The sequence below is a fragment of the Haliotis asinina genome, chromosome 1 (genome assembly GCF_037392515.1).
Source record: "Haliotis asinina isolate JCU_RB_2024 chromosome 1, JCU_Hal_asi_v2, whole genome shotgun sequence".
Lineage (NCBI taxonomy): Eukaryota > Metazoa > Mollusca > Gastropoda > Lepetellida > Haliotidae > Haliotis > Haliotis asinina.
The window spans coordinates 104,636,761-104,659,243 of record NC_090280.1 but is presented as its reverse complement, the minus strand read 5'-3'; the positions used below and the strand labels follow the sequence as shown (position 1 = coordinate 104,659,243).

The window sequence follows — 22,483 nt, the reverse complement described above, 5'->3', positions numbered from 1 at the left end:
ACCTATCATCACCTCGTTGATGTAGTATCTGAAGAAATGTACATCATCGTGGTCGTGATGAAGACACACATACCTTTCATCACCTCGTTGATGTAGTATCTGAGGAAAAGTACATCATCTTCGTCGTGATAAAGACACACATACCTTTCATCACCTCGTTGATGTAGTATCTGAAGAAATGTAAACCGTGTTGGTCGTGATATAGAGACACGAACCTTTCATCACCTCGTTGATATAGTATCTGGAGAAATGTACACCGTGTTGGTCGTGATAAAGACACACATACCTTTCATCCCCTCTCCTATGTAGTATCTAAAGAAATGTACATTGTGTTGGTTGTGATAAAGACACACATACCCATCATCACCTCGTCAGTCGTGATAAAGACACACATACCTTTCATCACTTCGTTGATGTAGTATCTGGAGAAATGTACTCCGTGTTGGTCGTGATAAAGACACACATACCTATCATCACCTCGTCTATGTACTACCTGAAGAAATGTACATCGTTTTGGTCGTGATATAGAGACACGTACTTTTCATCACCTCGTTGATGTAGTATCTGGAGAAATGTACACCATCTTGGTCGTGATAAAGACACACATACCTATCATCACCTCGTTGATGTAGTATCTGAAGAAGTGTACACCATCTTGGTCGTCATGAAGACACACATACCTATCATCACCTCGTTGATGTAGTATCTGGAGAAATGTACACCATCTTGGTCGTCATAAAGAAACACATACCTATCATCACCTCGTTGATGTAGTATCTGGAGAAATGTACTCCGTGTTGGTCGTGATGAAGAAACACGTACCTTTCATCACCTCGTTGATGTAGTATCTGAAGAAATGTACTCCGTGTTGGTTGTGATAAAGACACACATACCCATCATCACCTCGTCAGTCGTGATAAAGAAACACGTACCTTTCATCACCTCGTTGATGTTGTATCTGAAGAAGTGTACACCATTTTGGTCGTGATGAAGACACACATATCTTTCATCACCTCGTTGATGTAGTATCTGAAGAAATGTACACCGTCTTGGTCGTGATAAAGACACACATACCTATCATCACCTCGTTCATGTAGTATCTGAAGAAATGTACACCATCTTGGTCGTGATAAAGACACACATACATATCATCACCTCGTTGATGTAGTATCTCAAGAAATGTACACCATCTTGGTCGTGATAAAGACACACATACCTATCATTACCTCGTCAGTCGTGATAAAGACACACATACCTATCATCACCTCGTCGATGTAGTATCTGAAGAAATGTACTCCGTGTTGGTCGTGATAAAGACACACATACCTATCATCACCTCGTTGATGTAGTATCTGAAGAAATGTACACCGTCTTGGTCGTGATAAAGACACACATACCTATCATCACCTCGTTCATGTAGTATCTGAAGAAATGTACACCATCTTGGTCGTGATAAAGACACACATACATATCATCACCTCGTTGATGTAGTATCTGAAGAAATGTACACCATCTTGGTCGTGATAAAGACACACATACCTATCATCACCTCGTTGATGTAGTGTCTGAAGAAGTGTACACCATTTTGGTCGTGATGAAGACACACATATCTTTCATCACCTCGTTGATGTAGTATCTGAAGAAATGTACACCGTCTTGGTCGTGATAAAGACACACATACCTATCATCACCTCGTTCATGTAGTATCTGAAGAAATGTACACCATCTTGGTCGTGATAAAGACACACATACATATCATCACCTCGTTGATGTAGTATCTCAAGAAATGTACACCATCTTGGTCGTGATAAAGACACACATACCTATCATTACCTCGTCAGTCGTGATAAAGACACACATACCTATCATCACCTCGTCGATGTAGTATCTGAAGAAATGTACTCCGTGTTGGTCGTGATAAAGACACACATACCTATCATCACCTCGTTGATGTAGTATCTGAAGAAATGTACATCATCGTGGTCGTGATGAAGACACACATACCTTTCATCACCTCGTTGATGTAGTATCTGAGGAAAAGTACATCATCTTCGTCGTGATAAAGACACACATACCTTTCATCACCTCGTTGATGTAGTATCTGAAGAAATGTAAACCGTGTTGGTCGTGATATAGAGACACGAACCTTTCATCACCTCGTTGATATAGTATCTGGAGAAATGTACACCGTGTTGGTCGTGATAAAGACACACATACCTTTCATCCCCTCTCCTATGTAGTATCTAAAGAAATGTACATTGTGTTGGTTGTGATAAAGACACACATACCCATCATCACCTCGTCAGTCGTGATAAAGACACACATACCTTTCATCACTTCGTTGATGTAGTATCTGGAGAAATGTACTCCGTGTTGGTCGTGATAAAGACACACATACCTATCATCACCTCGTCTATGTACTACCTGAAGAAATGTACATCGTTTTGGTCGTGATATAGAGACACGTACTTTTCATCACCTCGTTGATGTAGTATCTGGAGAAATGTACACCATCTTGGTCGTGATAAAGACACACATACCTATCATCACCTCGTTGATGTAGTATCTGAAGAAGTGTACACCATCTTGGTCGTCATGAAGACACACATACCTATCATCACCTCGTTGATGTAGTATCTGGAGAAATGTACACCATCTTGGTCGTCATAAAGAAACACATACCTATCATCACCTCGTTGATGTAGTATCTGGAGAAATGTACTCCGTGTTGGTCGTGATGAAGAAACACGTACCTTTCATCACCTCGTTGATGTAGTATCTGAAGAAATGTACTCCGTGTTGGTTGTGATAAAGACACACATACCCATCATCACCTCGTCAGTCGTGATAAAGAAACACGTACCTTTCATCACCTCGTTGATGTTGTATCTGAAGAAATGTACTCCGTGTTGGTCGTGATAAAGACGCACATGCCTTTCATCACCTAGTCTCTGTACTACCTGAAGAAATGTACATTGTGTTGGTCGTGATAAAGAGACACATACATATCATCACCTCGTTGATGTAGTATCTGGAGAAATGTACTCGGTGTTGGTCGTGATAAAGACACACATACCTTTCATCACCTCGTTGATGTAGTATCTGAAGAAATGTACTCGGTGTTGGTCGTGATAAAGACACACATACCTATCATCACCTCGTTGATGTAGTATCTGGAGAAATGTACACCATCTTGGTCGTGATAAAGAAACACATACCTATCATCACCTCGTTGATGTAGTATCTGGAGAAATGTACTCCGTGTTCGTCGTGATGAAGAAACACATACCTATCATCACCTCGTCTATGTACTACCTGAAGAAATGTACATCGTTTTGGTCGTGATATAGAGACACGTACCTTTCATCACCTCGTTGATGTATTATCTGAAGAAATGTAAACCGTGTTGGTCGTGATAAAGACACACATACCTTTCATCACTTCGTTGATGTAGTATCTGGAGAAATGTACTCCGTGTTGGTCGTGATAAAGACACACATACCTATCATCACCTCGTCTATGTACTACCTGAAGAAATGTACATCGTTTTGGTCGTGATATAGAGACACGTACTTTTCATCACCTCGTTGATGTAGTATCTGGAGAAATGTACACCATCTTGGTCGTGATAAAGACACACATACCTTTCATCACCTCGTTCATGTAGTATCTGAAGAAGTGTACACCATCTTGGTCGTCATGAAGACACACATACCAATCATCACCTCGTTGATGTAGTATCTGGAGAAATGTACACCATTTTGGTCGTGATAAAGAAACACATACCTATCATCACCTCGTTGATGTAGTATCTGGAGAAATGTACTCCGTGTTGGTCGTGATGAAGAAACACGTACCTTTCATCACCTCGTTGATGTAGTATCTGAAGAAATGTACTCGGTGTTGGTTGTGATAAAGACACACATGGCTTTCATCACCTCGTTCATGTAGTATCTGGAAAAATGTACTCCGTGTTGGTCGTGATAAAGACACACATACCTTTCATCACCTCGTTGATGTAGTATCTGGAGAAATGTACTCCGTGTTGGTCGTGATGAAGAAACACGTACCTTTCATCACCTCGTTGATGTAGTATCTGAAGAAATGTATACCATGTTGGTCGTGATAAAGACACACATACCTATCATCACCTCGTTGATGTAGTATCTGGAGAAATGTACACCGTGTTGGTCGTGATGAAGAAACACGTACCTTTCATCACCTCGTTGATGTAGTATCTGAAGAAATGTAAACCGTGTTGGTCGTGATAAAGACACACATACCTTTCATCACTTCGTTGATGTAGTATCTGGAGAAATGTACTCCGTGTTGGTCGTGATAAAGACACACATACCTTTCATCACCTCGTCTATGTACTACCTGAAGAAATGTAAACCGTGTTGGTCGTGATACAGAGACACGTACCTTTCATCACCTCGTTGATGTAGTATCTGGAGAAAAGTACATCATCTTGGTCGTGATAAAGACACACATACCTTTCATCACCTCGTTGATGTAGTATCTGGAGAAATGTACTCCGTGTTGGTCGTGATGAAGAAACACGTACCTTTCATCACCTCGTTGATGTAGTATCTGAAGAAATGTACTCGGTGATGGTTGTGATAAAGACACACATGGCTTTCATCACCTCGTTCATGTAGTATCTGGAAAAATGTACTCCGTGTTGGTCGTGATAAAGACACACATACCTATCATCACCTCGTTGATGTAGTATCTGGAGAAATGTACTCCGTGTTGGTCGTGATGAAGAAACACGTACCTTTCATCACCTCGTTGATGTAGTATCTGAAGAAATGTATACCATGTTGGTCGTGATAAAGACACACATACCTATCATCACCTCGTTGATGTAGTATCTGGAGAAATGTACACCGTGTTGGTCGTGATGAAGAAACACGTACCTTTCATCACCTCGTTGATGTAGTATCTGAAGAAATGTAAACCGTGTTGGTCGTGATAAAGACACACATACCTTTCATCACTTCGTTGATGTAGTATCTGGAGAAATGTACTCCGTGTTGGTCGTGATAAAGACACACATACCTTTCATCACCTCGTCTATGTACTACCTGAAGAAATGTAAACCGTGTTGGTCGTGATACAGAGACACGTACCTTTCATCACCTCGTTGATGTAGTATCTGGAGAAAAGTACATCATCTTGGTCGTGATAAAGACACACATACCTTTCATCACCTCGTTGATGTAGTATCTGAAGAAATGTACACCGTGTTGGTCGTGATATAGAGACACGTACCTTTCATCACCTCGTTGATGTAGTATCTGAAGAAATGTACATCATCTTGGTCGTGATAAAGACACACATACCTTTCATCACCTCGTTGATGTAGTATCTGAAGAAATGTACACCGTGTTGGTCGTGATAAAGACACACATACCTTTCATCACCTCGTTGATGTAGCATCTGGAGAAATGTACACCATCTTGGTCGTGATAAAGAAACACATATCTTTCATCACCTCGTCTATCTAGTATCTGAAGAAATGTACACCGTGTTGGTCGTGATGAAGAAACACGTACCTTTCATCACCTCGTTGATGTAGTATCTGGAGAAATGTACACCATCATGGTCGTGATGAAGAAACACGTACCTTTCATCACCTCGTTGATGTAGTATCTGAAGAAATGTAAACCGTGTTGGTCGTGATAAAGACACACATACCTTTCATCACTTCGTTGATGTAGTATCTGGAGAAATGTACTCCGTGTTGGTCGTGATAAAGACACACATACCTTTCATCACCTCGTTGATGTAGTATCTGAAGAAATGTACACCGTGTTGGTCGTGATACAGAGACACGTACCTTTCATCACCTCGTTGATGTAGTATCTGAAGAAATGTACATCATCTTGGTCGTGATAAAGACACACATACCTTTCATCACCTCGTTGATGTAGTATCTGAAGAAATGTACACCGTGTTGGTCGTGATAAAGACACACATACCTTTCATCACCTCGTTGATGTAGCATCTGGAGAAATGTACACCATCTTGGTCGTGATAAAGAAACACATATCTTTCATCACCTCGTCTATCTAGTATCTGAAGAAATGTACACCGTGTTGGTCGTGATGAAGAAACACGTACCTTTCATCACCTCGTTGATGTAGTATCTGGAGAAATGTACACCATCATGGTCGTGATGAAGAAACACGTACCTTTCATCACCTCGTTGATGTAGTATCTGAAGAAATGTACTCGGTGTTGGTCGTCAAGAACACCGCTCCTGTCTGAGAATCCGTTCTCGGTCATGTAGATGGGTATATCCCCGTACTTGTCTTTGATCCAGCCGAGTACCTTCCGTACACCCCATGGAGTGTCCCGCAGCCAGGATGACCCGGACCTGTTAGAGAAGAGTGCCACTTACTTGACAACAACAGTGTCACTTACTTGACAATAACAGTGCCACTTACTTGACAATAACAGAGCCACTTACTTGACAATGACACTGCCACTTACTTGACAACAACAGTGTCACTTGACAATAACAGTGCCACTTACTTGACAACAACAGTGCCACTTACTTGACAACAACAGTGTCACTTACTTGACAATGACACTGCCACTTACTTGACAACAACAGTGTCACTTGACAATAACAGTGCCACTTACTTGACAACAACAGTGCCACTTACTTGACAACAACAGTGTCACTTACTTGACAATGACACTGCCACTTACTTGACAACAACAGTGTCACTTGCTTGACAATAACAGTGCCACTTACTTGACAATGACACTGCCACTTACTTGACAATAACAGTGCCACTTACTTGACAATAACAGTGTCACTTACTTGACAATAACAGTGTCACTTACTTGACAATAACAGTGTCACTTACCTGACAAACTAAAGATCGGTATTAAGAAAAGGAGAATAAACAGATTAAATTCATTGTTCTGCTGCTCATTCTAGTCTCTGATCTGCTTGCATGTTACGCTTCTTTTCTTTTGTCTTTTCCGTATGTTAATGTTTTGAAACTCTCCAGGTGAGAGATAAAAAGTGATCGGCCAGACCGCATGGTCTCATCGGGTTTCTGTTTGGGAGCCAGTTCTCCCAAACGCATGTCCAAAAGGCAGAACATATGGCTTGCATAGAGTAAGTAAAGCGTTCCAATGACCATACTTATGTATCTTGATAATATACGAATTATAAAGTACAATTTACCCGTCCCAATATGCGCAATATATGTTTATTATTGTTTGACCATCACCGTCACTTTCACTGATTTGCGTATGCTTTTCAGTTCACGAGGAATATGTATGTAGAAACTATTTACAGAACTTGTATTGTTTTGCAGTTTTTTACCGCTACAAGGAATAAAGTCAACATTCCATGGGTTAACTTATTGTTGTATCATCTCGGATGAGATTGACACAGTACATTCATATTGTCAAAGTGGAAGTTGCATATTAATATTGAGAAACGTAAAATAATTGTAATTAGGAAAGCTGGCAGATTAAGTAAATATGAGATGTTCTATTTGAATGGACATGACGTCATTTAATGACTATTTAGGCGTTCACCTTTCGAGGAGGAATTGTACATCAAGCAGAAGTACGATCAAAACGGGCATGCATGTTTTTGTCACTGGCCAGATCAACAATCAATAATTTCTACAGTTTACCATTGAAGGTTTTACTGCATATCTTTGATGTTAAAATCTGACACGTTTTGCTGTACTTTGGGACTTCCGCCCATCGCCAAATACTCTTCATGTTCATGATAAACCCTGTAGGCGAATACTAAGGCTGTTTGTTACTACACCCAACATAGAAGCTCGGGGAGAACTTGCAAGTTATTCTTTGAGTGTTAACAATTATATTAGGATAATTAAATATTGGATTAAATGTACTCAAGGGAAAATAAAATCATGTAAAACATATATGAGTATCATTTTATATTAGTTGAGAAAAACCTTCATCGCTGGGTATTAAAAGTTATAATTGTATTGATTACTAATGGTTTTGGACAGGTGTGGATGGAACAGCGTGTCGTCAGCATGTAGCAGGTTAAATTGAATTTAAACAGAAATATATCAACGTTCAAAACTGGCTTCCAGACCTTCGTAACTAATCCAAACTTGCGACAAATTATGTTACATTTTTTCTGAAAAATATTATTATTACTTTGTAGTCAAAGTAAAAGCTTATAGCATTGCAGGTAGTAGGTACATTCCGCTATTCCAGTCACCTAGTGATGTATGGAAGACATCTCAAACTTGACCGCAAAGGCTGTCTGTATTGGCCATTCTGTGTTAAATCTAGTATTGAATCTACATGACGTCTTTGTCTAGAATATCCATTTCATCACCATCTGCGGCCATAATTATGTCCGGCAGGAACAGCAGAATGTTTTTCCTTCTAAGAATAAGATTACCTCATTATTTACATGAAAAAAACATGGTATGAAAAAATATTGCTATATTTATTTGTTTTAGTTCAAAAGAATTGAAATAAATACTTTGCATTATGTTAATGCTATCAATGTCTATCTTGACATTGCACTAACCGCTGTACCTGTACATGACATTGCACTAACCCCTGTACCTGTACATGATATTGCACTAACCGTTGTACCTGTACATGACATTGCACTAACCGCTGTACCTGTACATGACATTGCACTAACCGCTGTACCTGTACATGATATTGCACTAACCGCTGTACCTGTACATGATATTGCACTAACCACTGTACCTGTACACGATATTGCACTAACTGCTGTACCTGTACATGACATTGCACTAACCGTTGTTCCTGTACATGACATTGCACTAACCGCTGTACCTGTACATGATATTGCACTAACCGCTGTACCTGTACATGATATTGCACTAACCGCTCTACCTGTACCTGACATTGCACTAACCCCCGTACCTGTACATGACATTGCACTAACCGATGTACCTGTACATGATATTGCACTAACCGCTGTACCTGTACACGATATTGCACTAACCGATGTACCTGTACATGACATTGCACTAACCGTTGTACCTGTACATGACATTGCACTAACCCCTGTACCTGTACCTGACATTGCACTAACCGATGTACCTGTACATGATATTGCACTAACCGATGTTCCTGTACATGACATCGCACTAACCGTTGTACCTGTACATGACATTGCACTAACCGATGTACCTGTACATGATATTGCACTAACCGCTCTACCTGTACATGATATTGCACTAACCGTTGTACCTGTAAATGAAATTGTATGACTTTTCGACAACTCCTAGCATCACCAAAGTGTATGTACAACCAGGCCAGCGGTCACCTGTACAATTGAGTAACTTCTATTTATGTATTTCCTTGTTTGAAAATTTCACACATATTCAGATTACTGTCCATCTGTGTTGTCAACTGTGGCAGGTTTTAAGTACTGTGACCACGGGCAATACAACACTCAAAAGGGCCATAACTTTGAAGGGATTTGTAAACATGAATCCGTTCACAACTGGAAAACGACTGTACAAATTCCGTTTTGCTGACTTCGTTTTCAAAGAACAATAGTACGTCTTATTGAAAAGATGGAAAACTATCCTATCTCGAACATGTACATTTCATCTTTTCTTACTTGATCCACTGGGGATCGAAGTCCGTGTCCACTCCTCGGTCGTTGAAGTAGTTAGGGTCATTGTGTCCAGCTAGACTCTCATTCTGTTTGCTGACGTACTGGACAGTGTAGTGGTTCAGACCAAAGAAATCATAGGTGCCTGAAAAATAAACAATATGGGTTCAGACACATCATTTTCCATTGTATATCTGATTTCTCACACCGAGATATTGCCGGAATATGAATGTGATAAGTCGGTGGCAAAGGTAACATAAAGTACATAAACCTCATTCAGTCATGTCACGTGTATCTGACGAAGACCCGGGGGAAGGTCGATGTATACAGTTCTTTAAGGATTGAACACCACATGTTTGCCGTGCAAAATGACAGTAACAGGCTCCCTCGACTTCTGGGAGTTCAGTGGGCAAGATGGAAAACAAACATGTCCAGTATGACTCGTAGATGACCAGTAGATGACCAGTGTTACGAGTGTGTATTTTCTGTATATTTTGTATTAATTCAGTAATAATTGTTATTGGGTCACAATGTTTAGTGTTTTGAATAATAAATATGGTGGGTCGCATTTCGTATGATTGATGATCCGCATTTTTAGGATTCAGGTTTTCCGGGAATTATCTGCCCTTGACTTCCTGTTTGTATACTCCCGGGAGACTGAATAAATTAAACGAGACTTACCTGGAAGTTGAAGTTTGATTGTAGTTCTGCTACGTCACTGGAATGCTGGAGGTTTACTTGAGATTGCGCAGAGCGATCGAGGGTCAGTCTTTAAAGCATCTGTGCCATTGTGACACCTGGTATAGAGTTTACACTCAGTGCATTATGGGGGGGGGGGGGGGGGGGGGGAGCGGAGGGCAAGTAAACCTCCAGCATTCCAGTGACGTAGCAGAACTACAATCAAACTTCAACTTCCAGGTAAGTCTCGTTTAATTTATTCATTCTGCTACGTCACGAATGCTTCCGGTTCACTTGAGATTTCAAAGCCATAATGGCACAGATCCAAGAAGGAACAAACTCAAAAGAAAAATACTATATCTATGTTTATTAAATGGAACTCGAACTTTCCTGAAATTAGTCAGTTTGCATCAGCAGATGCAACTGTATTATTATCACACTAAAGTAACCATTATAAAATAAACATTCATTAACACACTAAAGTAAACATTCTAAAACAACATTCTGCACTGAGATTCCAGAGTTTCCCAAACATTCAACACATGAAATGAGGTTTTGCACTAGATTACTAATCACTGTATTGGTCCAGCACTGTGGCCGAGAAGGGATTCTTGTGAAGTACTGGCAATCTATAATGAGTTGCAAAAGTCTGAGCTGAGGACCAGCCTGCTGTCTTTAAAATGTCATCAATTGGCACATGAAAGGATTGAGCAGCAGAAGTGGATGCTGCTCTGGTACTGTGGGCACCAAATGTCTGCACATCAACACCAGCTTGTTGCATCACAGTCTTGATCCATCTACCAATGGTATCGGTGGTTACCTGTTTATGTGGGGACTGGTAACTAATCAACAGTTGAGTAGTATCCCCTCTAAGGTTTGAAGTAGCACCAAGGTATAAGCCCAAAGTTGTAAACACACATAGTCTCACATTTCTGGGATAAAGAACAATTTCAATAAACAAGTTGTTCATAGCAGGGCGAGACTGCTTTAGCTTGTCTAATCTAAAAACTATCTGAGTACTAGATTTCTCCATAAGGGAGATATCCAACAGCTTCAGTGATTGCAGTCTTTGAGCTGTGGTCAGAGCCAGTAACATGGTCAATTTTAATGTCAAATCTTTCAGCGACAGGCCTGTAGTCTCCCCCATACCTTCTATGTATCGCAACACCACTGATACATCCCAAACACTTGAGTATCGAGATCGGGCTGGTCTGTTTTGATATACTCCACGCATAAAACGTGTTATAATTGGATGATTGCCAAATTTAATGTCACTGTTTATGGCTAGGAGAGATGAGACTGCTGACCTAGCAGTGTTCAGAGAGCTATACCCATATCCTTCACTGAAAAGTTCAGTCAAAAACTCCAACAAAGTATTTACAGAGGCACAAAGGGGATTAACTTTCCTTTTATCGCAGCACACTTCCCACTTCTGAAGGAAGACTTGATATTGTTTTTGAGTGGACTTCCGCCACGAGGAAAGGATGATGGGGCGAGCGTCAACCGGAATTCCTCTGATTTCCATTGCTTTCCGGACAAGAGGCAAGCCAGCAGTGTCATTTTCTTCCTGAGAGGGTGGAGTTCTGAGTTGTGAGGAAGTGTCAACAGATCCATTCGACGAGGCAACAGGCGAGGGTGGTCTACTAACATCCCCATCAATATGGCATACCAAAACTGTGTTGGCCAGTCCGGGACTATCATCAACACTGCTGTGACCCCTTCTCTCTCTATTTTCTGAAGACACTGGCTGATGACACTGAAAGGAGGGAACAGATAACAGTAAGAAGTGTTCCATGGTTTGCTAAAAGCATCACAATAGAAAGCCCCAGGGTCAGGTCTCCAAGACACATAACACTTAAGCTGTGCATTCAACCTTGAAGCAAAGAGGTCAATGTCTGGATTGCCCCATAGATGTAACAATTGTTCAAACACAGACTGATTAAGCATCCACTCTGTCTTGTCATCAAATAATCTTGACTCCTTAATGTGTCAAATGTGATTTGCACTCAGCCAAATATTTCTTGCACAGGCCCAGTCCCACAGTTTCCTAACAAGGGAGGTACAGTTTCTGGACTTGCTACCCCCCATAGCATTGATGTAAGCCACTGCAGTGGCATTGTCAACTTGAAGTCGGACATGGCAGTTTGATATGTCAGAACCTAAAGCCTGAATCGCTAACATCACTGCTAAAAGTTCAAGCTCATTTATGTGTTTTCCCCTTTCTGCCTGGGACCATCTCCCATTTGTTCTCAATCCACCTTGTCTCTCCGCCCCCCAACCAAGCTGGGAAGCATCAGTGAATATCACTACAGATGGATCGGGCTGAGCCACAGGTTAGAAACTGTGAGAGATATTTTCAACCCACCAGGTTAAATCCAGTTTCACCGAAGTAGAAATTCTCATGAAGGCCTGAAAATTTCCACAGTGAACTTTCAATGCATCAATCTTCTCATTTTCAAGAGTACGATAATAGAGGGGTCCAAATAACACACCTGGAAAGCTGCTCACTAAAGTCCCTAGGAGCTGGGCCACTTCCTGAATTTGAGCATATGGTTTTCCCCTCAGAGCTAAGCAGGAGGCTTTAACTTTCTCTATTCTTTGAGGTGTGAGTCTCACAGTAATAATGTGTGAGTTCAAGACAAATCCTAAGAATTCCAGTTGTTGGCTTGGCTCTAACTGAGATTTGTCCAAATTGATCACAAAACCTAAACCTTGCAACTGTGTAACAGTTGCTTTCACCGTGAGGCTACATTCAAGTTTGTCATCCCCTTGTAGGTAAGAGTCATCCAAATAAGGTACGATTGTACAACCAATCTGTCTAAGGGAGGCATACACCGGTTTCAGCAGTTTAGTGAATTTCTTGGGAGCACACGCCAGCCCATTGGGGAAACATGTATACTCATATAAGGTACCTTTCCAAATAAATCTCAGATATTTCCGATGTTCTAGAGCAATAGGGACCGAATAGTATGCATCCTTCAGGTCAATGCTGGCCATAAAACAGTTTGGTTTCATAAGCCTTATAGCTGAAGATAAAGATTCCATCTTAAAATGTTCATAGATGACATTTTTATTGAAGTCTTTCAGGTTCAGAATAATTCTGTATGAGCCGTCTCTCTTAAGTCTTGTGAAGATGGAAGATATACATTCTCCCTGACAATGTGCAGTCTCAGTGATTACACCGTTTTTAAGCAACCTGTTAATCTCCTGATTGATAAACAGTTCTTCCTGGCTGTTAACTTTTATAACCCTGGGAGAAGGTAAAGTCAAGGCACCTGGAGCCGGAATATCAATATGCGAACCAACAACTGTGTCTAATACAGAGGGGTCTGAGGTGAGCATTTCCCAATTTTCCAGAAACATTTTGGTCCTGCCGGCAAAGAAAACAGAGGATGGGAGGATACTAACAGTCACCTGAGAACCACATGCAACACTTACTTCAGTTAATGTGTCCTTTTCCTGTTCTGGGTGGGAATCTGGCTCCTGCCTAAAAAAGATCCCCTATTTCCCCGACTCTGGGGATAACGTGGGAAAGCTCTGTCCCTCTGTCGAAAGCGGCCTCTACCTCTGGTACTGTATCCACCACGACCTGGATGAAGTTCTCTAAATCCACCCCTCTGCTGTGGGCGAGCCTTTGCCACTGCCTTGTTGGACTTGTCAATATCCTCAAGACGTTTTCACCACCAAACAGATGGGAGTTAATGGGAACTGTGGCAGAAAATAGAGGCATATAACTGGTGTGTATATCTGGCTTGATCAAATCCCGTCGACGGGTGTTGAGATCAAAACTTGCCATGCTGGCCATTTCAATTGCAGAAATACCATCTTTCATGATGTCTACCACTGTGTTTACAGCACTACCATGCACTTCCTCTTTAAGTGTGGACAAACTGTCAACGACCTTAGTCAAGATACACACGGTTTTGACGATCAGTGTTTTTGTTTTTTGTAGTTTCTTGTCCATTGTCTGGGTAGTGGGTTTCATTAAGGTCCATATTAATTCATCGACCCTTGTAGGTACAAGTGAGGCGCAGTTGATCGGCCTTAAAGTTGTGTCCATTTTTTCCTTAACTCTAGAGTCATCGGGACGACTGGTTTTGAACATCAAATCATCAACGATACCAGCCAACAGGGTATTAACAGGCTCAGCAGTTCTTTCCTTATCTACAAGTTGGTCATGCATTTCTTGAAAAAAGGCAGAGCTATGCTTTGAACATGAATGTCTTGGTGATTCTGCAGTGGAGGATCCACTGTCACACAACTGTGATAACAAGTCACCTGTTTTCACCATTTTATGCTGCGGCTCTTCATCATGTTCATCATGTTCATAGTCTTCATAGACTGACTCATCAGTGTAAGTGCCATCAAGTTCTGGGTCATATCCATAGTTGACTGTTTGATGTGACACATCAAACGAGCGTTTCAGGTCGCTGAACCCATCACAGATCGTCTCTTTCAAATCCTTAATAGTGCTAGTGAGCGCACTCACCAGATCAACCTGTTCACTGTTTGGCACAGAGTCCGTGACAGCTGAAGACCGTACACTTTGTTTGGTCATAGTGACAATGCGTGGGCCACATTTGGCATACCCATGCTCCAGAGGCAACAGTTCCACGTCTGCCGCCGATCTGTCTTTCTCCCTGGGGTCAGATGGGTGTCTGCTGGCAATGGGCACGGAATCCTTCCGCGAAGGCGTGCTTTTTTGCATATCGGCTTTGTCCGCCATGTTGTCTGATCAGGGCAGTGGTAAACACTACACTGTTATAACCATAGGCCAGCCACGCTGGTCGTCAACCCGTGCAATACGTTTCCAGAGCATCGACAGAGTACAGTTTGCAACTGATACTAATTAACAGACTCACTTCACAAGTCAGTCACAAGCGTAAGACGGGATTTTTCTGACACACGATAGACTACGTCTATCTGCTCGAAGCAATATGGCGCACTGACCCTCGATCGCTCTGCGCAATCTCAAGTGAACCGGAAGCATTCGTGACGTAGCAGAAATTGTTTCGAGGGCATTCTACAGTGTTGGCGATGGCAGCAAGTGCTCGTACTTTCGGAAAACGACTGAAAATTTATATAAATGCTAGCTGCCGTGTTGTGAGTGACACGGACACACACTGGAGTTACGTCATCGTCAACATATCCGTCAACGCCTAAAACTGCTGTCAGACCGCTCACCGTGTTTCACTCCACATAACTGTTTCCCCCTCGTACTAAGACTGTGGTGAGTTTGCTATCTTATATTTTTTTACCCATTGCCTTAGATTTTGTCTCACTTGTATTGTATTTGAAATCGATATTGTAATATTGACTTAATATATATATAGCGTGTGACTTTGTATATCTTGCTCTCATTGCCTTAATACAAGATTTGAATATTTTAAACTTGTCTTTGTTCTGTTTTGCTGGTTCACAGGGGATTTCTTACATTGTTTGTGACGGTCAATTTTAACCGTAACACCAGTAGATGACCAGTAGATTACCAGTATTTTTGTTGTGACGAGCGAACGCTTTGACCCCGAGCCTAACCCTAGTGCCACCGTTGATTACTAGAGTATTGAAATATAGGTTGATGAGCGTTATCATTAAAGTGTTCGTTCGAAACCCAAACACCCGACTTCCAGTACAGCATAACAGACACTGAAGTCCTGTATCCAAGACATCGGTGTCGTCGCCCGCTGCTACTTTAACCGACACTCACAAGTACTGAAAATGACAGTCACTCGTACTGACACTACCACTCGGTGTGTTTTAAAATGATGCTTCACTAATTTACCTAAAACCAAATTTGAAATAATTTTCTGATGGTAAATTCATGTTTTCCAATAAATATAAGCAGTACCTTTGATGAACGCCTTCTGTTCATCTGTGAATGCTGGAAGCCTGGACTGGACTAATCCCTGCGCTGCGCTGACGGCAGCAATTCTCCTCTTCATTACGTCCGGGTAGTCACCATTACCATATATGGGGTTAGCAAACCATCCTAAGAACATATGCATCGCCCACTCGGATGCTTCTACGTCCGCAGGGTTGCGAGGGTCTTTTGGTTGGGCCCAGTCGATGTTGAGGGAGATACTAATTTGAGCTGAAAGTTGATGTACACGTCTACACGCATCTACACACATCACCATAATCAAAGACTTCATGTGACATGTGTTCATCTATTCGGTCGAAATGTTCTTCATGTGAATGTATTTATTAGAAATGTTCATCTAAACGTGCCCATCTGAATGTGCATTATTTACCATAACACATGTAAGTGGGTTTATCTCAATGGGTTCATCTAAAGTCTGTTTGCAGTGAAAACGTGCCGATGAATTTCGATTTAAACAAAAAAGTAAATCCAATAAAGTGAAATTAATATTGCGAATCCTCATAATTTTACCTTGCCAATTGAACATTTACATCTCAGAATTTTAGTTAACTAAGGATAAAAGTTGTTTAGCAGACGATCATAGATTCAAATTTTATCATTGGTTTGTATTACAAGGGGATAAGTTAAGTAGTTGGAACATTGAAACAAAAGCACGTGCAGTACGCGTTGAGTGTTCACTTAGACAAGCCCGCCTTGTTATCGGTGTTTCATATAATGTGCATACTCCCATGTACTACAAACCAATAATAGCGATTTGAAACTATGATCGTTTATTAAACAACTTTTATCTTAAGATAAATAAAATTCCGAGGTTTAAATGTTCAAGTGGCAAGATAAACCGTGAGGACTGGCAATCTTTATTTATCTATATTTGATTTACTTTTTGTTTTAAGTGAAATTCACCGGTATCTTTTCACTGCAAACAGACTAAGAATACATTCATCTGAATTTGTTGCTCTTCTTATCGTTTTGTTGTAACTTTACTGTTTCTGGCTTCAGTTTCTCTACACCCTCATATGACTGACAGGTACAAACACAAGTGTGTTGCCTCGTATTGTCTGGCAGTGCTCTTGGAGAGTGTGATAGTGAAAGGGAAAAGAATGAAACGCCCGTAAAATATCGATCACTATTCAAACTTCGAAAAATGAGATACCAGAACAAAGTATGTTCCCCTAAATATCTACGAAAACGACTCTAGATATACTAGTATTTTGTAAAGCGCCAGTACGCAGCTCAGCTGCAGAAAGGTGTTTTGTAATTCGTCGATTGTTGGATGTCAGTCTCAATGGCACATTGTATTATCAGTGTATCTCAACTCCATGAGGGTCACATAACCGTTGCAGCCATACACCAAGTTGATGTGGCTTTCCCATCACATTCACAGCTGGTCAAACTGGAACACAGAATTACAGTCCTTTGTCACAGTTTACTGCACGTCGCTGTAACTGCAACTATTTGTCAATGTAGCCACCGTAAACATGTGTAAGTGGAAAGACCAGTATTGTTGCAGCACCTACCAAAACTGTCTAAGAATAGAACACATCACTTTTCTCCACTTACGTGCATCAGGTAAAATGTATTGCACCACAGACAAACATACATCCGCATACACAATTATCATCCACAAATACAGAAACATACAGGCATACAAACATACACATACATGGGCTTACAGACACGCATACACGTTCACAAACATACACAGGCACACACAAGCATTCAATGCCTGTTTCCTTAGACAATACACAGGTGTATCCTTATTACCATCGGGAAACTGTGCTCTATATTTGTTGTCAAAAAGGCGGTAGGCTTCGGCATGCGCCAGCAGCACGTTGTGCCCCGCCTGGTAGGGCTCGTCACCGATATTCTTGTGCCCCGGAGCCATGTCACCTGTCCCTAGTCCCTTGATTAAGAACACCCATGGCTCGTTGAAGGTGACCCAGAAATCTACCTGCACCGGGGGTATAGTGACCGTCTTTACTTCATGTGGCAAACAGGTCGTGGTTTCTAGTTGTATTGTATCCCCAACGTTCTAAAAAACACTTATGCCCTTTAAAAAGTGGTTAACCGTGGCACGTGTATTTTTGCATTACGCTATAGTTTACAAAAGAAATTAATTCAAAATATAACATTTAACCCCTCTCCAAAAGGAATCGATTCGTAAAACGAGTCGACATCAAAGAATTATAACCATTTGCGACTTACAACAAATATTCCAGTGAGTTTAAAAGCTGAAGTAGAAGTACATAATGTATGTATTTATATGTATGTATATATAATGTATATATGTATATATAGATGCATGAATCCGTGAAGACAAAGACAACTGGTGTTAAAAAAATGGTAATGATGCCCTGCCCTACCAGCAGTCGATATATAATAGTGCTTGTTTGTGGCCGGACGACGCTCCACGGTAGAAGTAAACAAACCACACAGTTAAAAACCAGACATCTAGTCACAAAAGAGAGCAGTTATTGCTTTTGTTGAAAATAAAACCGATATGATAATTATTAACCACGACTGATGTGTATAGAAGCAAACGGCTTTAGTGTAAAAACAAAAATGGGAAAACAAAAAATTCTGAAAATCAACATTTGGAATAAAAAACAAGCAAGGAAAATGAAATGCCGACCTTATTGCCGTATTCTTCAAAACACACGTCTGCATAGTCCTTGAAGTTGTTGACGATGGAGTGGTTGGTCCAGCCTCCCCAGTTCTGTAGAGCTTGTGGCAAGTCCCAGTGGTACAGCGTTACCATTGGCTTTATACCCGCCACCAACAGAGCGTCAGTCAACCGGTGGTAGTAGTCGATACCACCTTGATTCTTGGACCGGAGAGTTCCATCAGGAAATATTCTAGCCCAGGCGATGGAAAACCGATAATGACTAACCTACAACAAAGGTTAGGAAAAGAGGAAAGTATAATTTGAAACTACCCGAATATGAGCCAATACTTGTAGAGTACCGACATGTTCAGTTAATAAATATATCGCGCTAGAAGTGATAATATCGGTGTCTATGTCTACAGACCCTCAAGCTTTGGATATGTTGGAAGGATGGCGTTTGGGTTATTTGAAAAACATTTTTGTTAGGTAGAAAACGTGGCTCACAACCGCCTCCACAAAATATTCCCCCAAACCAAAGCTGAATGTTCTTCAGGAGATTGACATCCTGTTGGCATTTGTGATAACTGCAGATCTACTAACCCCCATGTTCTTCAGGTGATTGATGTCCTGTTGGTATTGATCATAACTGTAGATCTACTAACCCCCATGTTCTTCAGGTGATTGATGTCCTGTTGGTATTTGTGATAACAGTAGTTCCACTTACCCCCCACGCTCTTCATGTGATTGACGTCCTATTGGTATTGGTGATAACTGTAGATCTACTTACACCCATGTTCTTCAGGAGATTGACGTCCTCTTGGTACTTGTGATAACTGTCACATGCAATCCTTCCTGTGCGGTTCTTGTCGATAGCGGCGAAGTTGTCCCAGATGCTTTCACCTCGGCCTTGAGACAGATGGGTAAGGGAGTGAGTGAGAATTGTTCTGTGACAGCATTAACGTAATATCTCACAGAGTGGGACACCAGTAAATGACCGTGGATCCTTGTAAGAATCGCACTAACACATTCTCTTGCATTCAACGTCAAATGTATAACGCTCACCGTCAACGTCAGTCATGACACTCCACCGTCAACGTCAAATGTATAACGCTCACCGTCAACGTCAGTCATGACACTCCACCGTCAACGTCAAATGTATAACGCTCACCGTCAACGTCAGTCATGACACTCCACCGTCAACGTCAGTCATGACACTCCACCGTCAACGTCAAATGTATAACGCTCACCGTCAACGTCAGTCATGACACTCCACCGTCAACGTCAAATGTATAACGCTCACCGTCAACGTCAGTCATGACACTCCACCGTCAACGTCAAATGTATAACGCCTACCGTCAACGTCAGTCATGACACTCCACCGTCAACGTCAAATGTATAACGCTCACCGTCAACGTCAGTCATGACACTCCACCGTCAACGTGAAATGTAAACGCTCACCGTCAACGTCAGTCGTGACTCTCTACCATCACCGTCAAAATTATAACGCTCACCATCAACGTCAGTCGTGACTCTCTACCATCACCGTCAAAAGAATAACGCTTACCACCAACGTCAGTTATGACACTCCACCGTCAACGTCAAATGTGTAACCCTCACCGTCAGCATCAAGGGCTCCTTCAACCTGATAGGCCGCTGACGCCACCGCCCAAATGAAATCGTCAGGAAATATACCGTAGTAAAAGGTATCATCTCCCTCCACAGCAGCGCCCTGACCCCCGGGACGAGTGTACTCTGACCTGTGGCCGTTGTCATCTATTAGACCCGTGTACCATTTAGCAGAAGAATTCAAGGTGCGGGGTCGGTCTGCGTCAGAGACGTCGACGTGATGGATGCCAAACTTCTCGCGATAATCTGCCAACCACTCGAAGTTGTCCATCAGAGACCACCCCGTGTAGCCTTTCACGTTGCACTCGTCCAGCTTGATAGCTGAAGATGGAATAGGATATTTACCCTATGGTCGACAGGAATGTAATAATTTCAATATAAGTATGATATGTACACTCTATATCATCGTGTTTCTGTGTGAACGAACTAACCGTCTTGTGAGACTCTGTTGGTGTTATTGTAGAGACCAAACATTTTCGCATGTGCCAGGGTGAGAGGTCTCGCTACGATGTGAGGGTTCTGGGTCAGATTCCTCTTCTTGGGTGCAAACGCCTCCTCTCCGTACCCCAGGATGGAAATGATTGGCTGCTCGTTGAATGTGATCCCGAACTGTACCTGTCGCCATCAGATACAGCCACACATCACAAACTAAAGTGTCAGCATATTCCTGCATAATTAATGCCATTAAAGTGTACCTACCTTAATGGGACTCTTTACTAGCCGTGAGAACTTTTTCATTTACTGGCAAATGACTTTTGATGTATTGATTCTTGCTTTTAACAGCAACACCTTATTCCAGTCTGTGTGCCTTGACTGGACAAACATGGCAAAATTACACAGATACAGAGAGAATTTCGGGTCTTAGATCATCTCAAGCCACATCGCTCTGATCTCACAGGGTTGTCCAACTCACTCACTCGCCGACCCACCCATGTTACCTTGCCAAAACATTCACAGACGGTCAGATTGGCATAATCCAAGAGTTCGTCCACAATCGACTCGTTCAGACAGCAAACACTCTCCTCGAGGCCTTGAGGCAGATCCCAGTGGCACAAAGTGACCATGGGTTGAAATCCGTTACTGAGAACTTCATCAATCAGTGTGTGGTACTGGCTGATGCCGGCTTCAGCTATCCTCGCAGTGGGCACCATGCAAATCCAGGCACTGAAGAGCTGATAGTCGCCCACCTGAAAACATCATAGCCCACTTGCACAAAATGATCTTAGTTACAATCTATCTTAGGCCTCTACAATCGACTTCACAATCAGCATACAATATGACTCGGGCTGAATCATCACACCAGTGTTGTGGCAGGATTCAGATACTGTACGGACTGAAGTTATATGTTATGGTAACTATGTATAGCTAGATGAACCCTCACTCACACACTTTGAGGTAGGTGATACTTTAATGAACATTAAGCGAAATTCTCCAAGTAAAAAGCAGGAGCGTAGCATGTCTAGTTTTTCGCATAAGCTCGATAGGTTGCAAAGATTTATATTTCGATAGTACTGAGGTCTGGCTTATGCCTTTCAGTTATAACCATGTGTAAGTCCAGGCTTTTTCTATAAACGTAGCTACGCCCCTGACAAATAATTATGATGCTTTTTCCTGGGCACTAATGATCTCAGAACCTAACGCGCCCAGACAGCTCTGCCACTGTCGTTCACGTATACGACATTGAGTTGAAGTAGTCGTAGAGGAAGGAACTGGGTGTAGATGGGGCCTGGGTGACATGGCCAGACACGAGGAAGGAGCCAGGAGCAGCAGTGATACGCCATTACAAACAATCACGGAAGCGTGAGGTCTTCTGACATGCAGATCCTTCACGATTCTCACATCCTCCCTGTATCTGTGGTCGCAGGTGATGTTGTCCGTATAGATGTTGAAGATGTTGCCAGGTGTGTGTACGAGACGGTCCCAGATACGTTCTCCCTCACCTGGAACAGATGATCACACAGGTAAACCTAGATATATATGAAGGATTACAGTCGGCATGATTCACCGTTCATGTCGTGTGTGCAGAAACATAACTTCAAATAGTGAATGATACCGTCAGATAAACGTACAA

The 22,483-nt window shown here is 41.8% G+C and overlaps 1 protein-coding gene across 1 annotated transcript in view; it reads right to left on the bottom strand.

Moving 5' to 3' along the window:
* The window catches only part of LOC137277882 (lactase/phlorizin hydrolase-like), a 70,477-nt gene extending 48,884 nt beyond the window's left edge, over positions 1 to 21,593 (bottom strand). The window contains exons 1-9 of the mRNA XM_067809864.1: positions 21,351 to 21,593; positions 20,844 to 21,027; positions 20,404 to 20,733; positions 19,574 to 19,692; positions 18,814 to 19,071; positions 17,946 to 18,132; positions 16,149 to 16,391; positions 9,629 to 9,767; positions 6,201 to 6,385 (exon numbers count right to left, since the gene is read on the bottom strand). Coding sequence (XP_067665965.1) covers positions 6,201 to 6,385; positions 9,629 to 9,767; positions 16,149 to 16,391; positions 17,946 to 18,132; positions 18,814 to 19,071; positions 19,574 to 19,692; positions 20,404 to 20,733; positions 20,844 to 21,027; positions 21,351 to 21,563 — 1,858 coding nt within the window. The 5' untranslated portion in view covers positions 21,564 to 21,593. The remainder of the gene's footprint in view (positions 1 to 6,200; positions 6,386 to 9,628; positions 9,768 to 16,148; positions 16,392 to 17,945; positions 18,133 to 18,813; positions 19,072 to 19,573; positions 19,693 to 20,403; positions 20,734 to 20,843; positions 21,028 to 21,350) is intronic.
* Between the last annotated feature and the right edge of the window lie 890 nt (positions 21,594 to 22,483).